We start from the raw sequence: 20,697 nt of genomic DNA, 5'->3' as shown, positions 1-20,697 counted from the left end.
TACAGTAGAATGTATCTGTACAGAAATTAAACATATGAGAAAATGCATGTATGTAACAATTACATTACATGTGTATGTAAATGCATATGAAAAGACTTGTAAATGCATGTATGAAGTAGCTCTGGTGAGATGTAGGAGACAGAATATGGGGAAGACTATTATTAGGGGTCCTGCCCAAACTTTCACAAGGAGAATATATTTTTGCATTATTTGTATAAGTATAAATTGATGTAAAAAAACCAAATCTGCTGATTTTAGATGAGCTTGGAACTGTTGTCTGAGGAACCTTTACCATATGACATAAGTACGGTTGTTGTGTCCTCTGGAAAGGAGTTCCTCATACAAACAGTTTGGGAAGCCCTTATCATCTGTGGCCTAGACTATCATAATAGTTTGCAACAAACATTGATGACTTCTAAGTCTCTTTCCCATGTTGCCTTCAAAGATTTTCCAAGTATCTCTCAATCCAAGTTAATCTCGATTCTATGTTCTAGTTTTATTTTCTTCATAGTAATATCACTATCCAAACTTACCTATTTATTCACTTATTTATTATCTATCTCCCACTAGAATGGGAATGGCAAGATAATTCTGAATTCACATGATTTTAGTCAAGCCATTTAGAGTTTTCTTACAGTATAAAGACACACTTCATTTACTTACCTTAGTTGGAAAAGGAAATTTGGAAGGTTCGGTTTTGCATGGTGTATGAATAGCCGTTAGAGGGGGAGGCCATGAATGCGTCATCTCCTGAAATGTAATTATTACAGTTTGTTTTCAAGCAGGTCAAGGATAAAAATTACACAGCTAAAAACCAGATTCGTATTATAAATGCTGGTTTCGTGATTGCTCCTCCAAAAGTATACATATTTAATCAATCAATATTAATTAAGCACAGTGTGTGCAAGGCACTATGGGGTAGGTAATAGGAAGATAAATAGTTTACACTCTCTGGCTTCAAGGAGCTTAGAGTTAAGATGGTAAGACCTGTGAACAGTTATAGAAATCAGCCTGTAATCAAATACAAGGCTAGTAAAATGCTACTGAGGAAGAGCTTGCTGTGGGAGTGGGAGGAAGGGAATAACAGTAAGAAAAGCAGCCAGCATTTACTGCGTACCTTTAATGGGCCAGATACTGTTATTTTACATGTTTGTTACTCAACTGGTCGTCATAATGACATTATGAAGTAGATACCGTTATTACCCTGACTCTATGTAGGACAAAACTGAAGCACAGAGATTAAGTTATTTACTCCAGGTCACACACTTAGTAAGTAATGGACACAGAATTTGATCCTAGGTAGTCTGGCTACAGAGCCCATTCACTGATAGGAAATTTTGGTCAGGTGGAGGAAATAAGAAGAGAGCTATCAAAAGCACACAAGGAGGAAGACAGACAAGAAAGGCCATAGGTCTGATTTCATTCAATGCCTTCTGTCTAATCATATGCCAAGTATGTCCAAGTAGAGGTTTGGATACAATCACAATGCATATGTTAGAGAAGCAGGAGAGAGAGAGGTATCAGAATATGGAGGGAGTGTTTTATCTCTGGCATTTAGTTCAAAGTAAGTCATCAAGTAGTCTGAGAAAATACAATAAATTAAAGGTGATATAACTTTTAGGAATTTACCCTATAGCTATACCCACACAGTTATGTAAAGATACATATTCAAGGGGTTCACACTTTTAAAAAATGAGAACAACCTAAATATCCAACAACAAAGGATCAGATTACCAGACATTCATACAATGGAACACCAAGCAGACAGAAAAATGAGAAAGTTACCTACTGAAATAAAATGATATCCACAGTTACTGTTAAGTGGCAAATACAAATCATAGTGTATATCCTCGTAAATGCTTATCGGTGAAAAAATCTCTGGAAGACATTTAACAATGGCTACCTCTGGACAACAGAATGACTGAAGGAGGAAGAGACAAGGGCACTTGATGCAGCTTCTCCCACTTGAATCTCCTGAAACAGCCACCTGCACTAAACTTGCTCTTTATCCTCTTACAAGGCTTTATTTTTTAATAGCATTTTACTTTCTGAAGTAATTGTATATAATTGATTATTTCCTACATCCTGCTCGAGAATGTCAGCTCAAAGGGTGCAACACTATCACTATTATCACCACTATGTCCCTAGTGCTTGACACACAGTAGGTACTCAGTTAGCAAGCTTTGAATTAATACATCATTTTTTACAATAAACATATACTACTTTTAGATTAAAAAAACTTTTTTTCCTTTAAGTTCGTGATGGGGTTCCCAGAAACAATATGACTACAAATATCAAGAAAACATGAAGGGGGATTTCCCTGGTGGCACAGTGGTTAAGAATCCACCTGTCAATGCAGGGGACATGGGTTTGATCCCTGGTCTGGGAAGATCCCACATGCCACGGAGCAACTAAGCCCGTGCACCACAACTACTGAGCCTGCGCTCTAGAGCCCATGCACTCTAGGGCCTGCGTGCTGCAACTACTGAAGCCTGAGCACCTAGAGCCTGTGCTCCGCAACAAGAGAAGCCACCACAATGAAAAGCCCGTGCACCACAACGAAGAGTAGCCCCTGCTCGCCACAACTAGAGAAAGCCTGCGTACAGCAACAAAGACCCAACACAGCCAAAAAAAAAAAAAAAGAAGAAAAAAAAAGAAAACACGAAGGGAATGTGAACCTGAACTTCCTTGCACACTGTACATAGGGAAGGGTAAAGAAACAGAAACTCATATGCCCCAGGTTTTCAATGTTGGCATTTTTACACCTCAAATACCAAAATACGCTCAATAGAAAATCTATTTAACTCCCTACCATCAAATGACTGAGCACCTATTACACCCAAGGCTATGTGCCAAGTCCTGCATATACATAAAATGTAGAATAAATGGTCAGTAACATCAAAGATACAATTAAATATAAGAAAATCTAAGATTTCTTCCAGGTATTAAAGTGCCATGCGTTTTTGAGGATTTAGGAGTAAAGATATATGCTCCCTTAAACTTGTACATGGCAACTGAAAAATGAATGCAATATGAGTTATCACTGTGGTCTGATGGCCTGACACAGGGGGAATAAAGATTTCAGTGGGATTCTAAGAAAAAACAGAATCTATGTATAACTGAAGAGGAAGGAGAAACACATTCCATGAAAGTTTACTTTACAAAGATGAAAGAGCAAGAAGTGTATGGCTTAGGGGAACCAGTTTGGCAAAAGTGGTCAATCAATAGTGCGAGAGGGTGAAACTGGCCTGTGGACAGCCTAACATTTAAAATGTTAAATTTGCACACTATTCTTTCTAGGGGCCTTAGAAAGCCACTGAAAACTTCTAAGAAGGATATCACTTTATGAAGACAAAGGATTAAAGCAAAGAATCTGGCAGCAGTACAGAAGACAGATGAGCAGGGAGACTCTGGAGACAGAAAGGCAGAGTGAGGACTGTATATTACAATTACTGAAGCTCAAAGCGGCAGAAATGGAAATAAAGGAATGAACATTTTCAAGGAATTTTCAAAGTCTACATGAAGTTTTTGTGATTAAATAAAACATGAGAGAAAGAAGTGGAAAATAACTAGGATTCTACACTTATAAGCAAGGGAGAATGGTGATATTACTAACAGAAGTTAACTCTGATAAATACGGCTTTAGACATGTTGAGTCTGAAGAAGCAGGGAGAAATCCAAATGGAGACCCGGCTAAGAAGCAATTAAGAGACACAAAGCAAAACCCAAAGGAGGCCAAAGCAGGAAAGACTGAATAGTTGTCTAACAGATAAATCCCAAAGGATGGAGGAAAATCACATCAAAGAGGAGAGGCTAGACAATGCACCCGGTATTTAAGAGATAAGAGAAGACACAAGTGTTGCCAAAGGACAGAGAATGTGAGACAAGAAAGGTGTGCGGAAAATAAAAACAGTGAAGCATAACAACAGTCAAGGAAGAAAGAATGATGTTTTCCGAAGAAAAAAATAAAAATTCTTTAGAACAGCAGAAAGAACTCAAATGAAGCCTCTGATGACATGGAAGATAATGACCTTGGAGAAACAAGTTCAGCAGAATGGTAGAAGTAAAAGAGATTTTAGCAGGCTAAAGGAAGGAAGGAGAAAATAAAGTGGAAGGCAGCCAATGCAAGTAGTCTTTCAAAAGTATCCATAGTGAAATACAAGTACAGACACAAAAATTCAAGAGTGTACACAAAAAATACAATTAATATGTGACTGATGGTTTTTGTCTATTGAGCCAAAAGCAGTCGTTGTCACTCACTTCACTGGACTTTCTCTTTTTCCAAAGGACAATGTTTTCTTTTCCCAACAGAAGAATGTACTCTTTCGTCATGTGTCAAGTTTAAACATATTCCATTAAACACTCAAAATGTGTAGTATTCAGAGAAGATCTTTCATCGTAGGATTTGACCAGTATATACAGATGAACTACAAAGCAAGCTATTTTCAACACAATGGTCTGACTGATAACTACTGAGATTTTTAGTACTTCAAATTATTAACCGATAAACCTAAGAAGGTACAGTTTATATTTGGTTTCTTCCTCTTTTCAAAGCAAGCTGTTAAGACTAGAGTTTGTTTTTACTTATAAAACAAAAAAACAAACAAAAAAACCCCAGCTTTTTGAGGGCAAATAGTAAACAAACCAAGTGATTTAGAACTTAAGTATGAATATAAGTAGAACAGAGTCAGTTATTTTTGATGGCCATAATCAGGTTACGCAGGTAAGCAATCTGCTGCAGTTTCAGATACTTTGTGAAACACAAGGGGAAGGAGGGTAAGAGGGTAGCAAAGCATCATAATTCAAGAGACTAAAACTATTTTTTAAAAAACTTACTTTAAGAATTTCATCCACACAGCTCACATCACCAGAAGCAGATGCCTAAAGAAAGAGGAAAAGAAACACACATTAGATCTGGAGTCATTTCTTATTAGATTTTTATCATTTGTTGCACGGCTTTAACATTATTAGAAATGAGATTAAAATTAAAGGCATATTTAGTATCCCACTACTATAAGTCAGAACACTAATTGGAATCTTTGGACTAATTTCCTTAAATATAGATTTTCAAGCACTAAAAAAATTTTAATCACCAAGCTGTACATGACTGGAAGAACTTTATATTTAAAAAAATTTTTTTAAATTAATTAATTTATCTTTGGCTGTGTTGGGTCTTTGCTGCTGAGCGCAGGCTTTCTCTAGTTGCGGCGAGCGGGGGCTGCTCTTCATTGCGGTGTGCAGGCTTCTCATTGTCGTGGCTTCTCTTGTTGCAGAGCACGGGCTTGAGGCACGCAGGCTTCAGTAGTTGTGGCAGGTGGGCTCAGTAGCTGTGGCACACGTGCTCTAGAGCGCAGGCTCAACAGTTGTGGCACACGGGCTTAGTTGCTCCGCGGCATGTGGGATCTTCCCAAGACCAGGGCTCGACCCGTGTCCCCTGCATTGGCAGGCGGATTCTTAACCATTGCGCCACCAGGAAAGTCCCAAGATAAGATTTCTTAAAAAAAAATTTTAAGGACTTCCCTGGTGTCGCAGTGTTTAAGAGTCCGCCTGACAATGCAGGGGACATGGGTTCGAGCCCTGGTCCGGGAAGATCCCACATGCCGCAGAGCAACTAAGCCCGTGCGCCACAACTATTGAGCCTGCGCTCTAGAGCCCGTGTGCCTCAACTACTGAGTCTACACGCCTAGAGCTCACGCTCCAAAACAAGAGAAGCCACCACAGTGAGAAGCCCGTGCACCGCAAGGAAGAGTAGTTGCGGCTTGCAGCAACAAAGACCCAACGCAGCCAAAAAAAGAAAAAGAAATCTTATCTTTCATACACTTGGATTAGAAATAATTTTTAAAATGTACTTTTTTCAGGTGAACAATTTGTCAAAAATTTAAAAGTTGGTTTATATACAAAATATACCATGGTACTGAGATCATCATTTTACATAAATAACAAACAGAATAAAACCAGTATTATTGAAAGATTAGTTGTCTAGAACATGCTGGACATTTTACATAGTATTTCTTAAATCTCGAAAGTTAATTTTATTCTGAAGTACAAACAGGAACTGGAGAGCTACAGTGAAGTCTAACTCTAAGGATCATGTTATATAGTTTGAAGAAAGAACAAAGTTACCACTTTACTGTTCCCTTGAGAGGGGTAATGAGACGACAAATGCTACAAACAATGAGTTTCCCAAGGCCACAAGAAAGATTTTAAAATGTCCTTAAGACAGCATTTTACCTGTTCCTGATCCCTTCCCCCACCGTTTTAAGCTATGATTTTCAGCTACTGATATAACTTAAAATATTTTTTATTGCAAAAACTAGATTAAAAGATAAAATTTCAGCTATTTCACAACAAATGCTCACTTCTTTGGTTATTCTGAATAGCATGTTTTGGTACATAGTTATAAATACTGTAAATTTCAAACCACCACTATGCCTGGAGCAGCTGCCTCAAACCTTTAAGTGTAACCAGAGATAAGGATCGTGGCATCCAAACCATAAAACATTACCATCTTCACGTACCCAAAAAAGTTCCAACATTCACCCCAACGAACCATGCCCACATCTCATTGATGAGTATCACAATGAGAACAGAAGTAATTTTTTTAAAACAAAAGAACACAAGATGTATTATTCCATAAAATCAAAACGAGGAAACCGAAGGTATTGATAGACCATGTTTTAATTCTATAACTGACTTGTCATTTTAATATTTGAGAACAATGAATGACATTTTCTCTACTGCTCAAGAGGGGTAGCTAAGAGCTCTATGGATACACCTGGGAGTCAATCACAAGTCTTTCCTTAAACTTTTACATTCCTTACTATTAAGACAAAGAGACAGTTCAACTTCAAACATAATTTCAGGGTGAATTGCTTCATATAGTTACAATGTTAAAAAGCTCTAAATTTGTGACTTACATCCAATGGTTGGGAAGGTATTTTCAGCTTGGTGAGATGAGCTTTGCTGCTGGGCTTTAGTTCAGTCATACTGTTGCCATGAGATTGGCTGCTGTAGTGTTCAGAGGACAGTTTTGGTTCCATGGATTCCTGTCCATCCATAGGCCGCACATAGGCAGTGGGTTTCTGTAACATTGAACTGGACTTTGACATCAATGAAGGTGGGAAAGACTGATTTGAGTGCTGCCCACTTGAAAACGGTACACGGGAAGGAGAATCCCAGTTTGCATCAGGGTCCCGAGGTGATTTGGAACGCTGATGTTCCTTGCTATGGTGATCATTCCCATGAGACCTGGAATGACTGGAGCTTAATGAAGAAACAGCCTGGGGTTTTCCAGGGCTGGAAGAGCGTGATTTGGAGTGTTCTGATCCATGCTGGCCTTTTTTCCGGCTACTGCTCCCACCACTGCTGTATGAGTCACGGTCATGCCTCTGGCCACTGCTATTAGCGCCACTACTGGCACCTGCACTGGCCCGCTGGCTACTGTGTCCACTCTGTAAGCCTGAGGACCGTTTCTGAGACTGAGAAGTGCTGGGTGCAGGTCCTACTGGAGTCCATTTGCTACTCTGATGAGAGCTCCCATGTCTCTGTTCAAAGAAATTTGGGTTAGATTTTTCATCTGCTGTCGGCGGTACTGTAGGCTTGGGAATTGCAACAAGCTTTGGTATAGATCTGTCTCCTATGAAATCCTTCATTTCATCGTAGTTTCCAAGCATACTCTGAATACGACTTGAGAGCTTATCTTCTTTGCTAGTCTACAAAAAAAATTGTAAAATAAAATTATAAAATTAGCAAAACTAGAAATAAAAGATGCTTCTAAACTAACTTTACAAACTTCAAATGAAACGGGACTTTTCAAAAGGAAGTCTCATCTCATATTATAAGGTTAAAATCTCAAAACAAACTCCAAATATATATATTTTTTATAGTGAAAAAAATGAACTGAAAGTGAAAAACCTTCATGTTAAAACACAAATATCCTAGAGGACACTGAGGAATATACACAATAGACTACAGGAGATTTTTTAAAAATCCAAATTTCACCAATAAATATATTGGAACAGTAGTAAAATCTTTTGAAGAGCAGGAAAATTATGCCTTTATGTAATTAAGTTCCAAGTCACAGATTAGTCAATATGCATATTTTGGCAGTCTAGGAAAACATCATATTCCTTATAATTCAATGTTATAGTTAGAGGCAGAAATAAAAACTTAGTTAAACAAGTTATACGCAAATGACTTTTTAGAATTCCTTCTGTTACTGTGACTCAACAAGTTAATAAAAATCAACAACAATAAAAAAAAAAAAATCAACAACAAATTAAGCATGGAAAATCCAGTAATAAAGTTTTAAATCTTGGCTATTAATTCTGACCATCAAATGCTCCAACTTTTGAAGTCAATAATACATACTTTAAGTTTCAAGAATTATTCTTGAATAATCAGGTCTAAGATGTCTACAAGCTTTAGGACTCTTGTATTCATATACATGAAAGAAAAAAAGTTGACTGATTACATTAAAAGGGAAATCAAGACTTTGAAACAAACAGAAAAGCCTGAACCACCACTATTTATTTTGAGGTGGGCAGGAATCAGTAATGACTTTAGATTATTTGAAAATCAGTCTGAGAGGTAAATCTACAGCAATTTATTGACAACATCAAGATCAGAAATCAAATCCAATTCATTACAATGTAATTACAAAATAAATTGTAGTATGATTCAAAGATTCTGGACCAAACTCGTTATTTTTCAAAATGTCTTTAATCCCAAAGTTTTGTGTTACACTCATAAATGATGTCAGTGTAACTGCCCTTCATTGGACAATCCTTAAAAGCTCTGAATAAATGGTTTTTTACAGAGCTTCCAAACGGTTTCTACAAACACCAAATGTTATAAGGGTAAACCCAGGATATGTCGTTACATTCGTATTTCCTCAGAAAGAAGTCTAACACACTCTCAATCTCATACTATAAAGCCAACAATAGTCACTAGTGCTGCAATACATAGTATTACAACTATTATACACAGTACAAGCCTTTAAATTATAATAATACTTCCAATGAAATCCAAAGCCAAATCAAGTATTAGAGAGACATTTGTGGCCACTACAGTTACAATAGTCATCAGATTCAGTGTTTTATGTAATCCCAAATCAAGTACAATGATAGTTAAAAAAAAAAAAAAAAAAAAGCAATTAGTTTAATTTATTGAACAGTCCGATAACATGCTTTAATCTAAATTTGATATTGTTAATTAAGCATTAAACATATAGAAAATCAGAGAATTTAGTACATGGTAACAGAAAAAGAATCAGATTGATGCTGAGGACACATTTATTCAAACTTACTAATAATCACTGAAACTTAGTAAACTAAGTAAGCAAATGGCAAGAAATAGGGAGAAACAAAAGAATCTATGAAATATTTGTCTTTGATGTTATACCCAAATAGCCAAGGAAACAGCAGACAATGCATAGTGATTCACAAACTTTTAATTTAATTCAAGGCTCAGAAAGGTGAAATGCCTGCTCAGGGTTAGCGGTAGAGCCAGGAATACAGATATGAATGTTTGAGCTACTCCAGACCATATTTCAAGAGTAGAGGGTAGCAATGGGAGTGGGGGTGGGGGGTTGTGAGGATGACTTTAGGGAACTAGTAATGCTGTAGTTCTTGATTTGGGTACTAATTATGTGAGGTTGCTCATGTGGTGAAAATTCTTTCATTTGTAACACTTACTTTGTGTACTTTTCTATATGTATGTTATACTGCAATGAAAAGTTTACACCAAAAAAGTATATTCTATTATAAGAAAAGGAAAAACTGTTAAAAGATGTAACATAATAACTCTTTCTAATATAAAAACTCAAGTTTAAAAAATTTTAAAGCAAAAAATGTTATGTTACGGGGAAAAAACATTCAACGGACAACTTACAACTTTGTATGGCTCAGCAAAGAGAGGAGAGCTAGGTGGGAAGGCGTCGTCCCCCTGCTGAATTTCTTGATTCCGCCTTTCCCGTTCTTTCATACGCAGCACATTCCGGTCTTCACGGTTCATGTTGCTATGAAGAGAAACACAACATTTACGTCACAAAAAGAAAAGGAAAAATTAAATGTTCTGTACTCATTTTGTCAGTTTAACGCTTCAATCGGAGATTCCCTTTCAACTTTCAAGTAACAACAGGCATTAGTACTGAAGTTGGGTTTTGGCAACGGTTTTATCAACTAAACCGACAGTGTCTTCCACAACTATCCAGACAGGAAACACTAGCCCAGAATATTAGGATCCACCCCACTGAAATACTTAACCTTATGAATTTTTAAGTGTTCTGCTAGCTAAAAGTCAACTGAAACTTCTATATTCAGAGGGAAAGTAGTACTTAAACCCATAATTCTTAATATTTCCTATAAGCCTTCTGTGGTTTCCTCTTCAGAAATCTAGCTATTCTTTGCCATTAGAGGCATACAACCCACTCCCACCTACCACCCTCTCCCCCCAGGGTCCAGTGCTTTTCTCTACTTTGCATCTACCTTATCTTGATTTCTTTTTGTCCCAAACACAGCTTCCTTGGTGTCCATCCTTATGGCAGTTTGACCTCAGCTTTGCTGTTGCTCTAGATTCCCTAAAAAACGACATTTCTGCTCTAAATACATTAATATTTCAATTAGCACCTCAATAAATGGCAAAACTGAGGCTTTCAGCAATAGAATCTAAAATTAACTTGGGTTAGTAACAGTAGTCGAAATTGTATGGAAAAAGAAAAAGTCTTTTGGGAGAAAGGGTAAATGAGGGTGACATTTCTATAATCATGACAGTATGTTGTCATACTGTTGTCACTAAGAACAAACCAAGGAAAATAGTTTATTTATAGCAGCGGGAATTTTGGTTAAATAGATAATGAAAAATGTTGTCAGCACACTCTTCCCAGGAGATAGATTTAATCATCTGTCCTGGTTATGTTTTGTTTTGTTTTGAAAGTCCTGTTGGAGGCCAAAGGGAAAAACCAGGTTATACTGTAGAGTATTTCCAGCCTTATGATTCATAAATCAAATCAAATCAGAAAATTAAAGTCAATCAAGACTGGGGGAAACTATAATCATAAAATGAGAATGGACAGCAAAACCAATATATTCTTGAGGACTTTTATAAGTACAAATAAACATTCAAAGATAAAACATCCTGATTTGCACAGTTTAATATCATACAAATAAAGCAATTTAGTGTTTAAAAAAATGTTCTAAGTGTCCAAATGTGTATTCAAGTTCTTTCTTATATGCACAATTTTCTAATAAATTTATAAAAGAATATAAACTATTTTGAGGTTATGGAAATAGTGTGTGCTTGCTTTGGTCTCCCATCAGAACCACAAAAAGTATTTGATTCTTTCTTTAATAAATACCATAAAACATCTACACTTTGGTACTCAAAAATAAAAACAAAGAACATTTATTATCCTCCAGCACACCTGAACCAACTAATAACTGTATATCACCAACAATCAAGTTTCAAATAGACCTCTAGAGCTATGGTGCTGTAACATACAAACTTATCTGTATCTGTTAGGGTCTATGTTAATGACCAATTTCCTTATGTTTCCCTAAATTTAATTCTTGAAAGATCAGAAAACAACAGAAATGCCTTATTTAAACTACGATTTAATTTTATGTATTCAACAGCACTAAAATAATCATGCAAGAAACACGTGAACATTTACTTCAAAAACGGATGATTCCCACAATAAAATTCCTCCTATAATTCAGTGATAAAAAATCTTTTCTTAAACAATAAGTCATCACACTGAATATTTCCTCTTTTAAACAAGGCTGCCAAGAAGCTCATAATGAAATTAAATGATTGCTTATAAGAACTAATATTCCAGTTGTAGCTCTTATTCTCTTAATTTTTTTCTGATTTGACTTATTTTCACATCTAATACGTCAGTTCTATTTTTTTCTCCTGTGTCTTTCAACATCAGTATCTCTGCCTAAAATAAAGTTTTCCCCAAAGCAGTAATTCCAGTAATTCCACTTGAGCTGCCCTAAAATTATTATGAAATTTAAGTATGACTCAATTTGAAGTATATCTCTGTTTGTAGAGGCAAAACTATATTCCTCAGGACAACTGCAACTGTACTGAAACAGGACTCAGTAAAAACTAACAAATTGCTGTATCACAACAAAATCTGACTACTAGATAAAATAATTTCTAAAAGAAAATTAGCAAGTAGAAAGGAGGTTCTCCATCTAAGATTTTTAATTACTTAAGGTAAATTGTTTAAGTACCCATCCGGTACTTATTTTAAGTTGATATATTAATAACAAACAAATTTTTTCTTCCAGTTTTACTGAGATATAATTAATACACAGCACTGTACAAGTTTAAGGTGTACAGTATAATAATTTGATACGTCATGAAGTGATCATAACAGTAAGTTTAGTGAACATCCATCATCTCATATAGATACAGAATTAAAGAAATAGAAAAAAATTATTTTTCTTGTGCTAATGATTTACTCTCAACTTTCATATAAAACATACAGCACTGTTAATTTTATTAATAATGTTGTACAGTACCTCCCTAGTACTTATTTATAACTGGAAGTTTGTACCTTTTGACTGCCTTCATCCAATTCCCCGGACCCCGACCCCAACCCCCCCAATCTCTGGTAACCACAAATCAGATCTCTTTTTCTGAGTTTGTTTTTGAAGTATAATTGACCTACAACACTATGCTAGTTCCTGTTACACAACATAGTGATTTGATATTTCTATACATTTGAAACTGATCACCACAATGAATCTATCTAAGATATGTCACCATACAAAGATATTACATAGTTATGATCATATTCTCCACACTGTATATTTCAAACCCTTGACTCATTTATTTTGCAGCTGGAGTTTGTACCTCTTCATCTCTCTCACCTGTTTCTTTCCTTCCCCCCCAATCCCTTCCCTCTGGCAACCACCTGTTTGTTCTCCGTATCTAAAACTCTGTTTCTGTTTTGTTGTTTGTTTGTTTAAGATTCCACATATAAATGAAATCATACAGTATTTGTCTTTCTCTAATTTATTTCACTTAGCATAATACCTCCTAGGTCCATCCATATTGTTGCAAATGGCACAATTTCATTCTTTGTTATGGCTGAGTAATTTTCCACTATAAATATTTATAGATCACATCTTCTTTATCCATTCATCTACTGATGGGAACTTCAGTTGCTTCCATATCTTGGCTATTGTAAATAATGCTGCAATGAACATAAGGGTGCACATACCTCAAGTGTTTTTGTTTTCTTCAGGTAAATACCCAGGAGTGGAATTGCTGGATCATATGGTAGTTCTATTTTTAATTTTTTTAGGAATCTCCATATTGTTTTCCTTAGTGGCTGCACCAATTTACAATGCCACCAACAGTGCACAAGGGTTCTCTTTCCTCTACATCCTCCCCAACACTTTTTATTTGTTGTCTTTTGATAATGGCTATTATGTGTGAGGTGACATCTCATTGTGGTTTTGATGTGCATTTCCCTGATGATTAACGATGCTGAGCATCTCTCCTGTGCCTCTTGGCCATCTATATGTCTTCCTTGGAAAAATGTCTACAGATCCTCTGGCCATTTTTCAATTGGGCTGTTTGTGTTTTTTATGTTGAGCTGTATAAGTTCTTTTACATTTTGGATATTAACCACTTATCTGACAGAGCATTTGGAAATATCTTCTCCCACTCAGTAGGCGGCCTTTTCATTTTGTTGATCATTTCCTTCACTGTGCAAAAGCTTTCTAGTTTGACACAGTCCCATTCGTTTATTTTTGCTTTTGTTTCCCTTGCCTGAGGGAATATATCAAAAAATATTACTAAGACCAATGTCAAAGAGCATACTATGGGGCTTCCCTGGTGGCGCAGTGGTTGAGAATCTGCCTGCTAATGCAGGGGACACGGGTTCGAGCCCTGGTCTGGGAAGATCCCACATGCCGCGGAGCAACTGGGCCCGTGAGCCACAACTACTGAGCCTGTGCGTCTGGAGCCTGTGCTCCGCAACAAGAGAGGCCGCGATAGTGAGAGGCCCGCGCACCGCGATGAAGAGTGGTCCCCGCTTGCCGCAACTAGAGGAAGTCCTCGCACAGAAACGAAGACCCAACACAGCCAAAATAAATAAATAAATAAAAAAAAAAAAAAAAAAAAAAGAGCATACTATGTTTTCTTCTAGGAGTTTTATGGTTTCAGGTCTTACATTTAAGTCTTTAATTCATTTTGAATTTATTTTTGTACATGGTGTTAGAGAGTAGTACAGTTTGACTCTTTTGCATATAGCTGTCCAGTTTTCTCAACACCATTTACTGAAGAGGCTGTATTTCCCTCATTGTATATTCTTGTCTCCTTTTTCATAGATTAATTGCTCATGTACGTATGAGTTCATTTCTGAGCTCTCTGTTCTGTTCCACTGATCTACGTGTCTGTTTTTGTGCCAGTACCATACTGTTTTGATAGCTGTAGATTTGCAGTATGGTTTGAAATCGGGGGACATGATACCTACAGCTTTGTTCTTCTTTCTCAAGACTGTTTTGGCCATTCAAGGTCTTTTCTATTTCCATACAAATTTTAAAATTATTTGTTCTAGTTCTGTGAAAAGTGCCACTTGTATTTTGATAGAGATTGCATTGAATCTGTACATTGCCTTGGGTGGTATGGTCATTTTAATAACATTAATTCTTTTAATTCATGAACACGTTATCTCTTTCCATCTATTTGTATCATCTTCAATTTCTTTCATCAGTGTCTTATAGTTTTCCAAATACAGATCCTTTACCTCCTTAGTTTACACCTAGGTATTTTATTCTTTTCGATGCAATTGTAAATAGGATTATTTTCATAGTTCATTGTTAGTGTATAGAAATGCAACAGATTTCTGTATAATAATTTTTTATCCTGCACCTTTACCGAATTCACTGATGAGCTCTAGTAGTTTTTTGGTGATGTCTTTAGAATTTTCTATTTATAGTATCATGTCACCTGCAAACAGTGACAGTTTTTACTTCTTCTTTTCCAATTTGGATTCATTTCTTTTTCTTACCTGTTTGCTGTGGCTAGAACTTCCAATACTATGATGAATAAAAATGGCAAAAGTAGACATCCTTATCTTGTTCCTGATCTTAGAGGAAATGCTTTCAGCTTTTCACCATTATGTTGTTAGCTGCAGGCTTATCATATACGGCCTTTATTATGTTGAGGTATGTTCCCTCTAAACCCACTTTGTGGAGAGCTTTTTATCATAAATGGACATTGAATTCTGTCTGAGGCTTTTTCTACATCTATTGAAATGATCATATAATTTTTATTCTTCAATTTGTTAATGTGTATAACACTGATTGATTTGCAGATGTGGAACCACCCCCTTGAACCTCTGATATAAATCCCACTTGACCATGGTGTATTATTCTTTTAATGTATTATTGAATTCAGTTTGCTAACATTTTGTTGAAGATTTTTGTATCTACATTCATCAGTGATACTGGTCTGTAATTTTCTTTTTTTGTGTTGTCTGTGTCTGTATCAAGGTAATGCTGGCCTCAAAGAATGAGTTTGGAAATACTCCTTCCTTTGCAATCTTTTGGAAAGGTTTGAGAATGATAGGTGTTAACTCTTCTCTAAATGTTTGGTAGGATTCTCCTGTGAAGCCATTTGGTCCTACACTTTTGTTCGTTGGGACTTTTTAAATTATTGATACAACTTCATTACTGGTAATTGGTCTGCTCATATTTTCTATTTCTTCCCAATTCAGTAAAATTCAAAACAGTTTTAAATGAAATCCTAGGGACAAAAAGAAATGCAAAGAAATATCTGCAACTTTAGTTAGGTTGGTTGCTGGTAAAGATAATGGTGTAGCAATTTTATTGCTACAAGACTGAACAAATAAGTAAATGTAAACATCCTGAAACTTTTAGGGAACCAAGGACCTTACTATGAGAAAACAGATACAAATATAGAGTGGAATAAGGAGAAAAAGAAACTTTGGGGATTAGGAAGTAGTACTATGAATTCATACTTATATTAAAAATAAAATAAATTATATCTAAGTATACATACACACATATACATATATACACACACACACACACACATATGGTGTCTCTAGCTCCATCCACTGAAAGAGTCTAGAAGCAGTGACAATCTGGTAGAAAGAAGCACCCTCAGCAACCAAATTTTGTTTTCTAATATCATTCCCTGCTAAAGTGGAACAGGACTTCTTGGGGAAATAGCTAATTCCAGAGCTATAGCAAGGAAGGTAAAAAGTTAGCCTAAAATATCTTGTTGTAACAGTAAGAAAATGCTCAAAAACAGATGGAGATATATCAAAAGGACACGAGAACCAGCTTGAAGGGGCTCTCACTGGTCAAATTTTAAAACATGAGCTTCACAATGAACAAGCAATGGAATATAACAAATTGAATAAAAAAAGAATCCCTGAGAACTATACCCAATATCTTGTAAAAACCTATAATGGAATATAATCCTCAAAAAAGCCAGAATCACTATGCTGTACACCTGAAACTAACAAAATATTGTAAATCAACTATACTTAAAAACAAAAGAAAAATCCCTGAATCCGCAGCAATAATAGCAAAGAATAAAATTAAAAGACAAATAAATCAGGGAGCAAATGTACTTCTTCATAGAAGAATGCCAACTAATAAATGTAGAAGAAATGAAAGAATTAAAAAATCACTTTTCTGCAGCCACTAAAGTAATAATTGAGGCAAAAAACATCAATGGATGCTAAAACCATTGGGTAAAAATTTGGGAGGCAATGGAATATTCAGTATCACCCCCACAGAATATCAAGTATAAAGAAAAAAATCTTTGAAGTAGAGAAGTAAACACTACCCATAATCAAGTGATCAGACTTAACATATCAATAATGGGGCAAACTGACATCATGTGCCTTCCAATGTGATGCCCGAAAGACATATCACCACCTCAGTATTCCACCTGCTAAAAATATTTAACCTGAATCTAATCACAAGTAAGCATACAAACCTAAACTGAGAAACATTCTTCAAAACTGGCCTGGACTCTTCAAACAATGTCAGAGAACAAAAGGAGAGACAAACAGACAGGGGCAGGCACTGGAGATTATGTCTATATTCTACATTCAAGATGACACAACAGGACTTCCCTGGTGGCACAGTGCTTAAGAATCCGCCTGCCAATGCAGGGACACGGGTTCAATTCCTGGTCCAGGAAGATCCCACATGCCGTGGAGCAACTAAGCCCATGAGCCACAACTACTGAGCCCACGTGCCACAACTACTGAAGCCTGTGCACCTAGAGCCCGTGCTCGGCAACAAGAGAAGCCACCGCAATGAGAAGCCTACACACTGCAACAAAGAGTAGCCCCCGCTCACCACAACTAGAGAAAGCCCGCACGCAGCAACGAAGACCCAATGCAGCCATAAATAAATAAATAAATAAGAAAGAAAGAAAGAGGACACAACTAAATGCAATGCATGATCCTTCATACCCCAGACCCTGGATCTGAGGAGGAAAAGATGGTTGTGAAGGTCATTAATGGGAAACTTGGGAAAATTTCCACATGAATGGTATTTCAGATAATCATAGCAATGTGATAACTGTATTTGTTTATGCAGGAGAAAATCTTTGATTCTTACTTAGGACATACACAACACACAGGCGAAATGTCATCATATTTGCCAACTCTCAAATGGTTCAATGACCACTGGAATATATATTTATTATGTATAGATAGCATGTATATAGATAGTATGTGTGCGGAGGCTGGGAGAGACAGAGAGACAGAGAGAGAGAGAGGGATGGATAAAGGAAGGAGGGAAAGACAGAGGGTGAGGGAGGGAAAGAGTCAGGAAGAGGAGAAGGAAGAGTAGCAGCAGCAGCAATTAAATGTTCGCAGTAAAAATGTTAACAATCTAGGTGAAGGATATACAGATGTATATTATACTTTTCTTATAGGTGTGAGATTTTTCAAAATAAAAGATGGAAGGATTGGGACTTCCCTGGTGGCACAGTGGTTAAGAATCCGCCTGCCAATGCAGGGGACACGGGTTTGAGCCCTGGTCTGGGAAGATCCCATATGCCATGGTGCAACTAAGTCTGTGTGCCACAACTACTGAGCCTGTGCTCTACAGCCCGCAAGCCACAACTACTGAGCCTGCGTGCCACAACTACTGAAGCCCGCATGTCTAGAGCCCGTGCTCCCCAACAAGAGAAGCCACCGCAATGAGAAGCCTGCGCACTGCAACGAAGAGCAGCCCCCGCTCGCCACAACTAGAGAAAGCCTGTGTGCAGCAATGAAGACCCAATGCAGCCAAAAATAAATAAATTAATTAAAAAAAAAAATTGACCAAACTGTTGTATACCAAATATATAGAACATTGCACTCAACAACTACACACAGAACATTTACCAAAATTGACCTATGCTGAGCTATAAAGAATTTCAACAAATTTCAAATGAATTAAATCCTACAGAATACGGTTTATGACCATAACAGTATTAAACTATTAATTAAAAGCTTAAAAAAAAGAGATAAAAATAGAAAATTTAAAAAAAAAAGATGGAAGGATAAGAGTGATAAAATTTACACATTAGAGCACTATGGGCACTTTCCAACATTTTTCAGCCTTGGGATTTACCATCAAACTGTCTCTCCTCTAGGGCTTAAAGTATTTCTCTCATGACTAAGGTGCACCCCTGTCTCCAAATTCACTCCGATATCCAATTCTCCTCAACTCCTCCTCTGTGTCACAATTTATTACATGTCAGAAAGAAATTACATTTATTACACTGCTAGGAGGGGACAACATCCACATGCCAAGCTCAGCTCCCTAAAGTAAATGGGCATCCAAACTTTATCTAAAGCAAGATTTAATGTTTATTATTAAGTGTACTATTAATATGCAACAAGCATCTATTAAATATTTAGCATTGGGGAGAGAACAAGAAGAATTGGCCACACTAGATTAAAACTTACTATAAGCCATCACCATTATCAAAATAGCACGGTAGTGCACAGAAATGAACAAACTGATCAGTAAAACAGAGGGACGAAATAAACCCAAAGATATATGGGATTTTAATAGTTAACAAACCCAATTCAGTAATAAAATGTTTTGGGACTTCCCTGGTGGTCCAGTGGGTAAGACTCCTCGCTCCCAATGCAGGGGGTCAGGGTTCAATCCCTGGTCAGAGAACTAGATCCCACATAAATGCCGCAACTAAGAGCCAGCATGCTGCAACTAAAAGATCCTGCATGCCACAACTAAGACCCGGCCCAGCCTAAATAAATAAATAAATAATTTTAAATAAATAAATAAATAAAAATTTTAAATAAATGTTTTATTTAATAACAACAGTTAAAAACCACGTACTTTTCTAAGATGACAGTTATAAAATGGTGAAGACATTTCAAAGTCAGCCAGAAAAAAGACAAATCCTTCAGCCCAGTAACCTCACTCGTGGGACTACATTCCACAGAATTAAAAGCACAGCCATAAGCTATGAAGATGTTTACTGCAGCACTGTTTTTAGTGGTAAAACAATTTAAAATAACTGAATGCCCAAGAACAAAGAAATGCTTAAATAAACCATTGTTTATTAAAACAAATGAGGTAGATCACTGCCAGTTACCTTGGAGGAATTTCCATAAATGCTGTTTTGTGAGGAAAAGTAGATGCAACACAATGTATGCCATATGACTGATGACCTCATTATTTCTTTAGGGTAAACTCAGAAGTAGAATTGTTAGGTGTTGAGTATACAGAAAGAATGAGATACAACGAACTCAACTAATAGGAAAATATGCCAACTACTATTCTCATAAGCTAAACACAAGAAAACTGAAATCTGAATATCCAGTTTTCACACATAATATGAAGGATGTCTCTCTATCTAGGTAAATCTTCTTTCTTGTCCCTAGTAAATATTTTGGCTGTTCCTGTAAATGTTAATAAGGAACAGTCTTCCTCTCCTTTTGTATTTTCCAACAGAGATAAACCTTTCTAAAAAAATTTTTTATTGAAATATAGTTATTTACAACATTGTGTTAGTTTCAGGTATACAGCAAAGGGATTCAGTTATACACATATATATGTATATATTCAGATTCCTTTCCATTATGGGTTACTACAAGATACTGAGTATACTTCCCTGTGCTATACAGTGGGTCCTTCCTGGTTACCTATTTTATATTACAGTAGTGTGTATATTTTAAACCCAAACTCCTAATTTATCCCTCCCCCCTTTCCCCTCTGGTAACCACAAGTTTGTTTCTATGTCTGTGAGTCTATTTCTGTTTTGTAAATAAATTCATTTGCATCATTTTTTTTAAAATTTATTTATTTTTGGCTGTGTTGGGTCTTCGTTTCTGTGTGAGGGCTTTCTCTAGTTGCGGCAAGCGGGGGCCACTCTTCATTGCGGTGCACGGGCCTCTCACTATCGCAGCCTCTCTTGTTGTAGAGCACAGGCTCCAGACGCGCAGGCTCAGTAGTTGTGGCTCACGGGCCTAGTTGCTCCACGGCATGTGGGATCTTCCCAGACCAGGGCTCGAACCCGTGTCCCCTGCATTGGCAGGCAGATTCTCAACCACTGCGCCACCAGGGAAGCCCTGCATCATTTTTTTAGATTCCACATATAAGCAATATCATATGGTATTTGTCTTTCTCTGATGACTTACTTTACTTAGTATGATAATCTCTAGGTCCA

The 20,697-nt window shown here is 36.6% G+C and overlaps 1 protein-coding gene and 1 long non-coding RNA gene across 7 annotated transcripts in view; one reads left to right on the top strand and one right to left on the bottom strand.

Annotated features, from left to right (window-relative positions):
• Window positions 1-20,697, top strand: part of LOC309657420 — a 1,054,509-nt gene that overhangs the window by 14,038 nt on the left and 1,019,774 nt on the right. The window lies entirely within an intron of this gene.
• The window catches only part of AFF4 (ALF transcription elongation factor 4), a 97,498-nt gene that overhangs the window by 53,515 nt on the left and 23,286 nt on the right, over window positions 1-20,697 (bottom strand). For 4 of the 6 annotated variants that reach the window (XM_082454704.1, XM_082454702.1, XM_082454705.1 and 1 more), the window contains exons 2-6: window positions 10,488-10,579; window positions 9,892-10,018; window positions 6,918-7,712; window positions 4,837-4,881; window positions 664-750 (exon numbers count right to left, since the gene is read on the bottom strand). In XM_082454704.1, coding sequence (XP_082310830.1) covers window positions 664-750; window positions 4,837-4,881; window positions 6,918-7,712; window positions 9,892-10,014 — 1,050 coding nt within the window. In that variant the 5' untranslated portion in view covers window positions 10,015-10,018; window positions 10,488-10,579. Of the gene's footprint in view, window positions 1-663; window positions 751-4,836; window positions 4,882-6,917; window positions 7,713-8,370; window positions 9,477-9,891; window positions 10,019-10,487; window positions 10,580-20,697 lie in introns of those variants that run through there. The other 2 variants (XM_082454706.1, XM_082454703.1) reach the window with 2 other exon arrangements.

The sequence above is a fragment of the Balaenoptera physalus genome (assembly GCF_965194825.1).
Source record: "Balaenoptera physalus genome assembly, chromosome: 3".
NCBI classification, from domain to species: Eukaryota; Metazoa; Chordata; class Mammalia; order Artiodactyla; family Balaenopteridae; genus Balaenoptera; species Balaenoptera physalus.
Note: the sequence above shows the minus strand (reverse complement) of the source record. Positions and strands in the feature narration are given on the sequence as shown.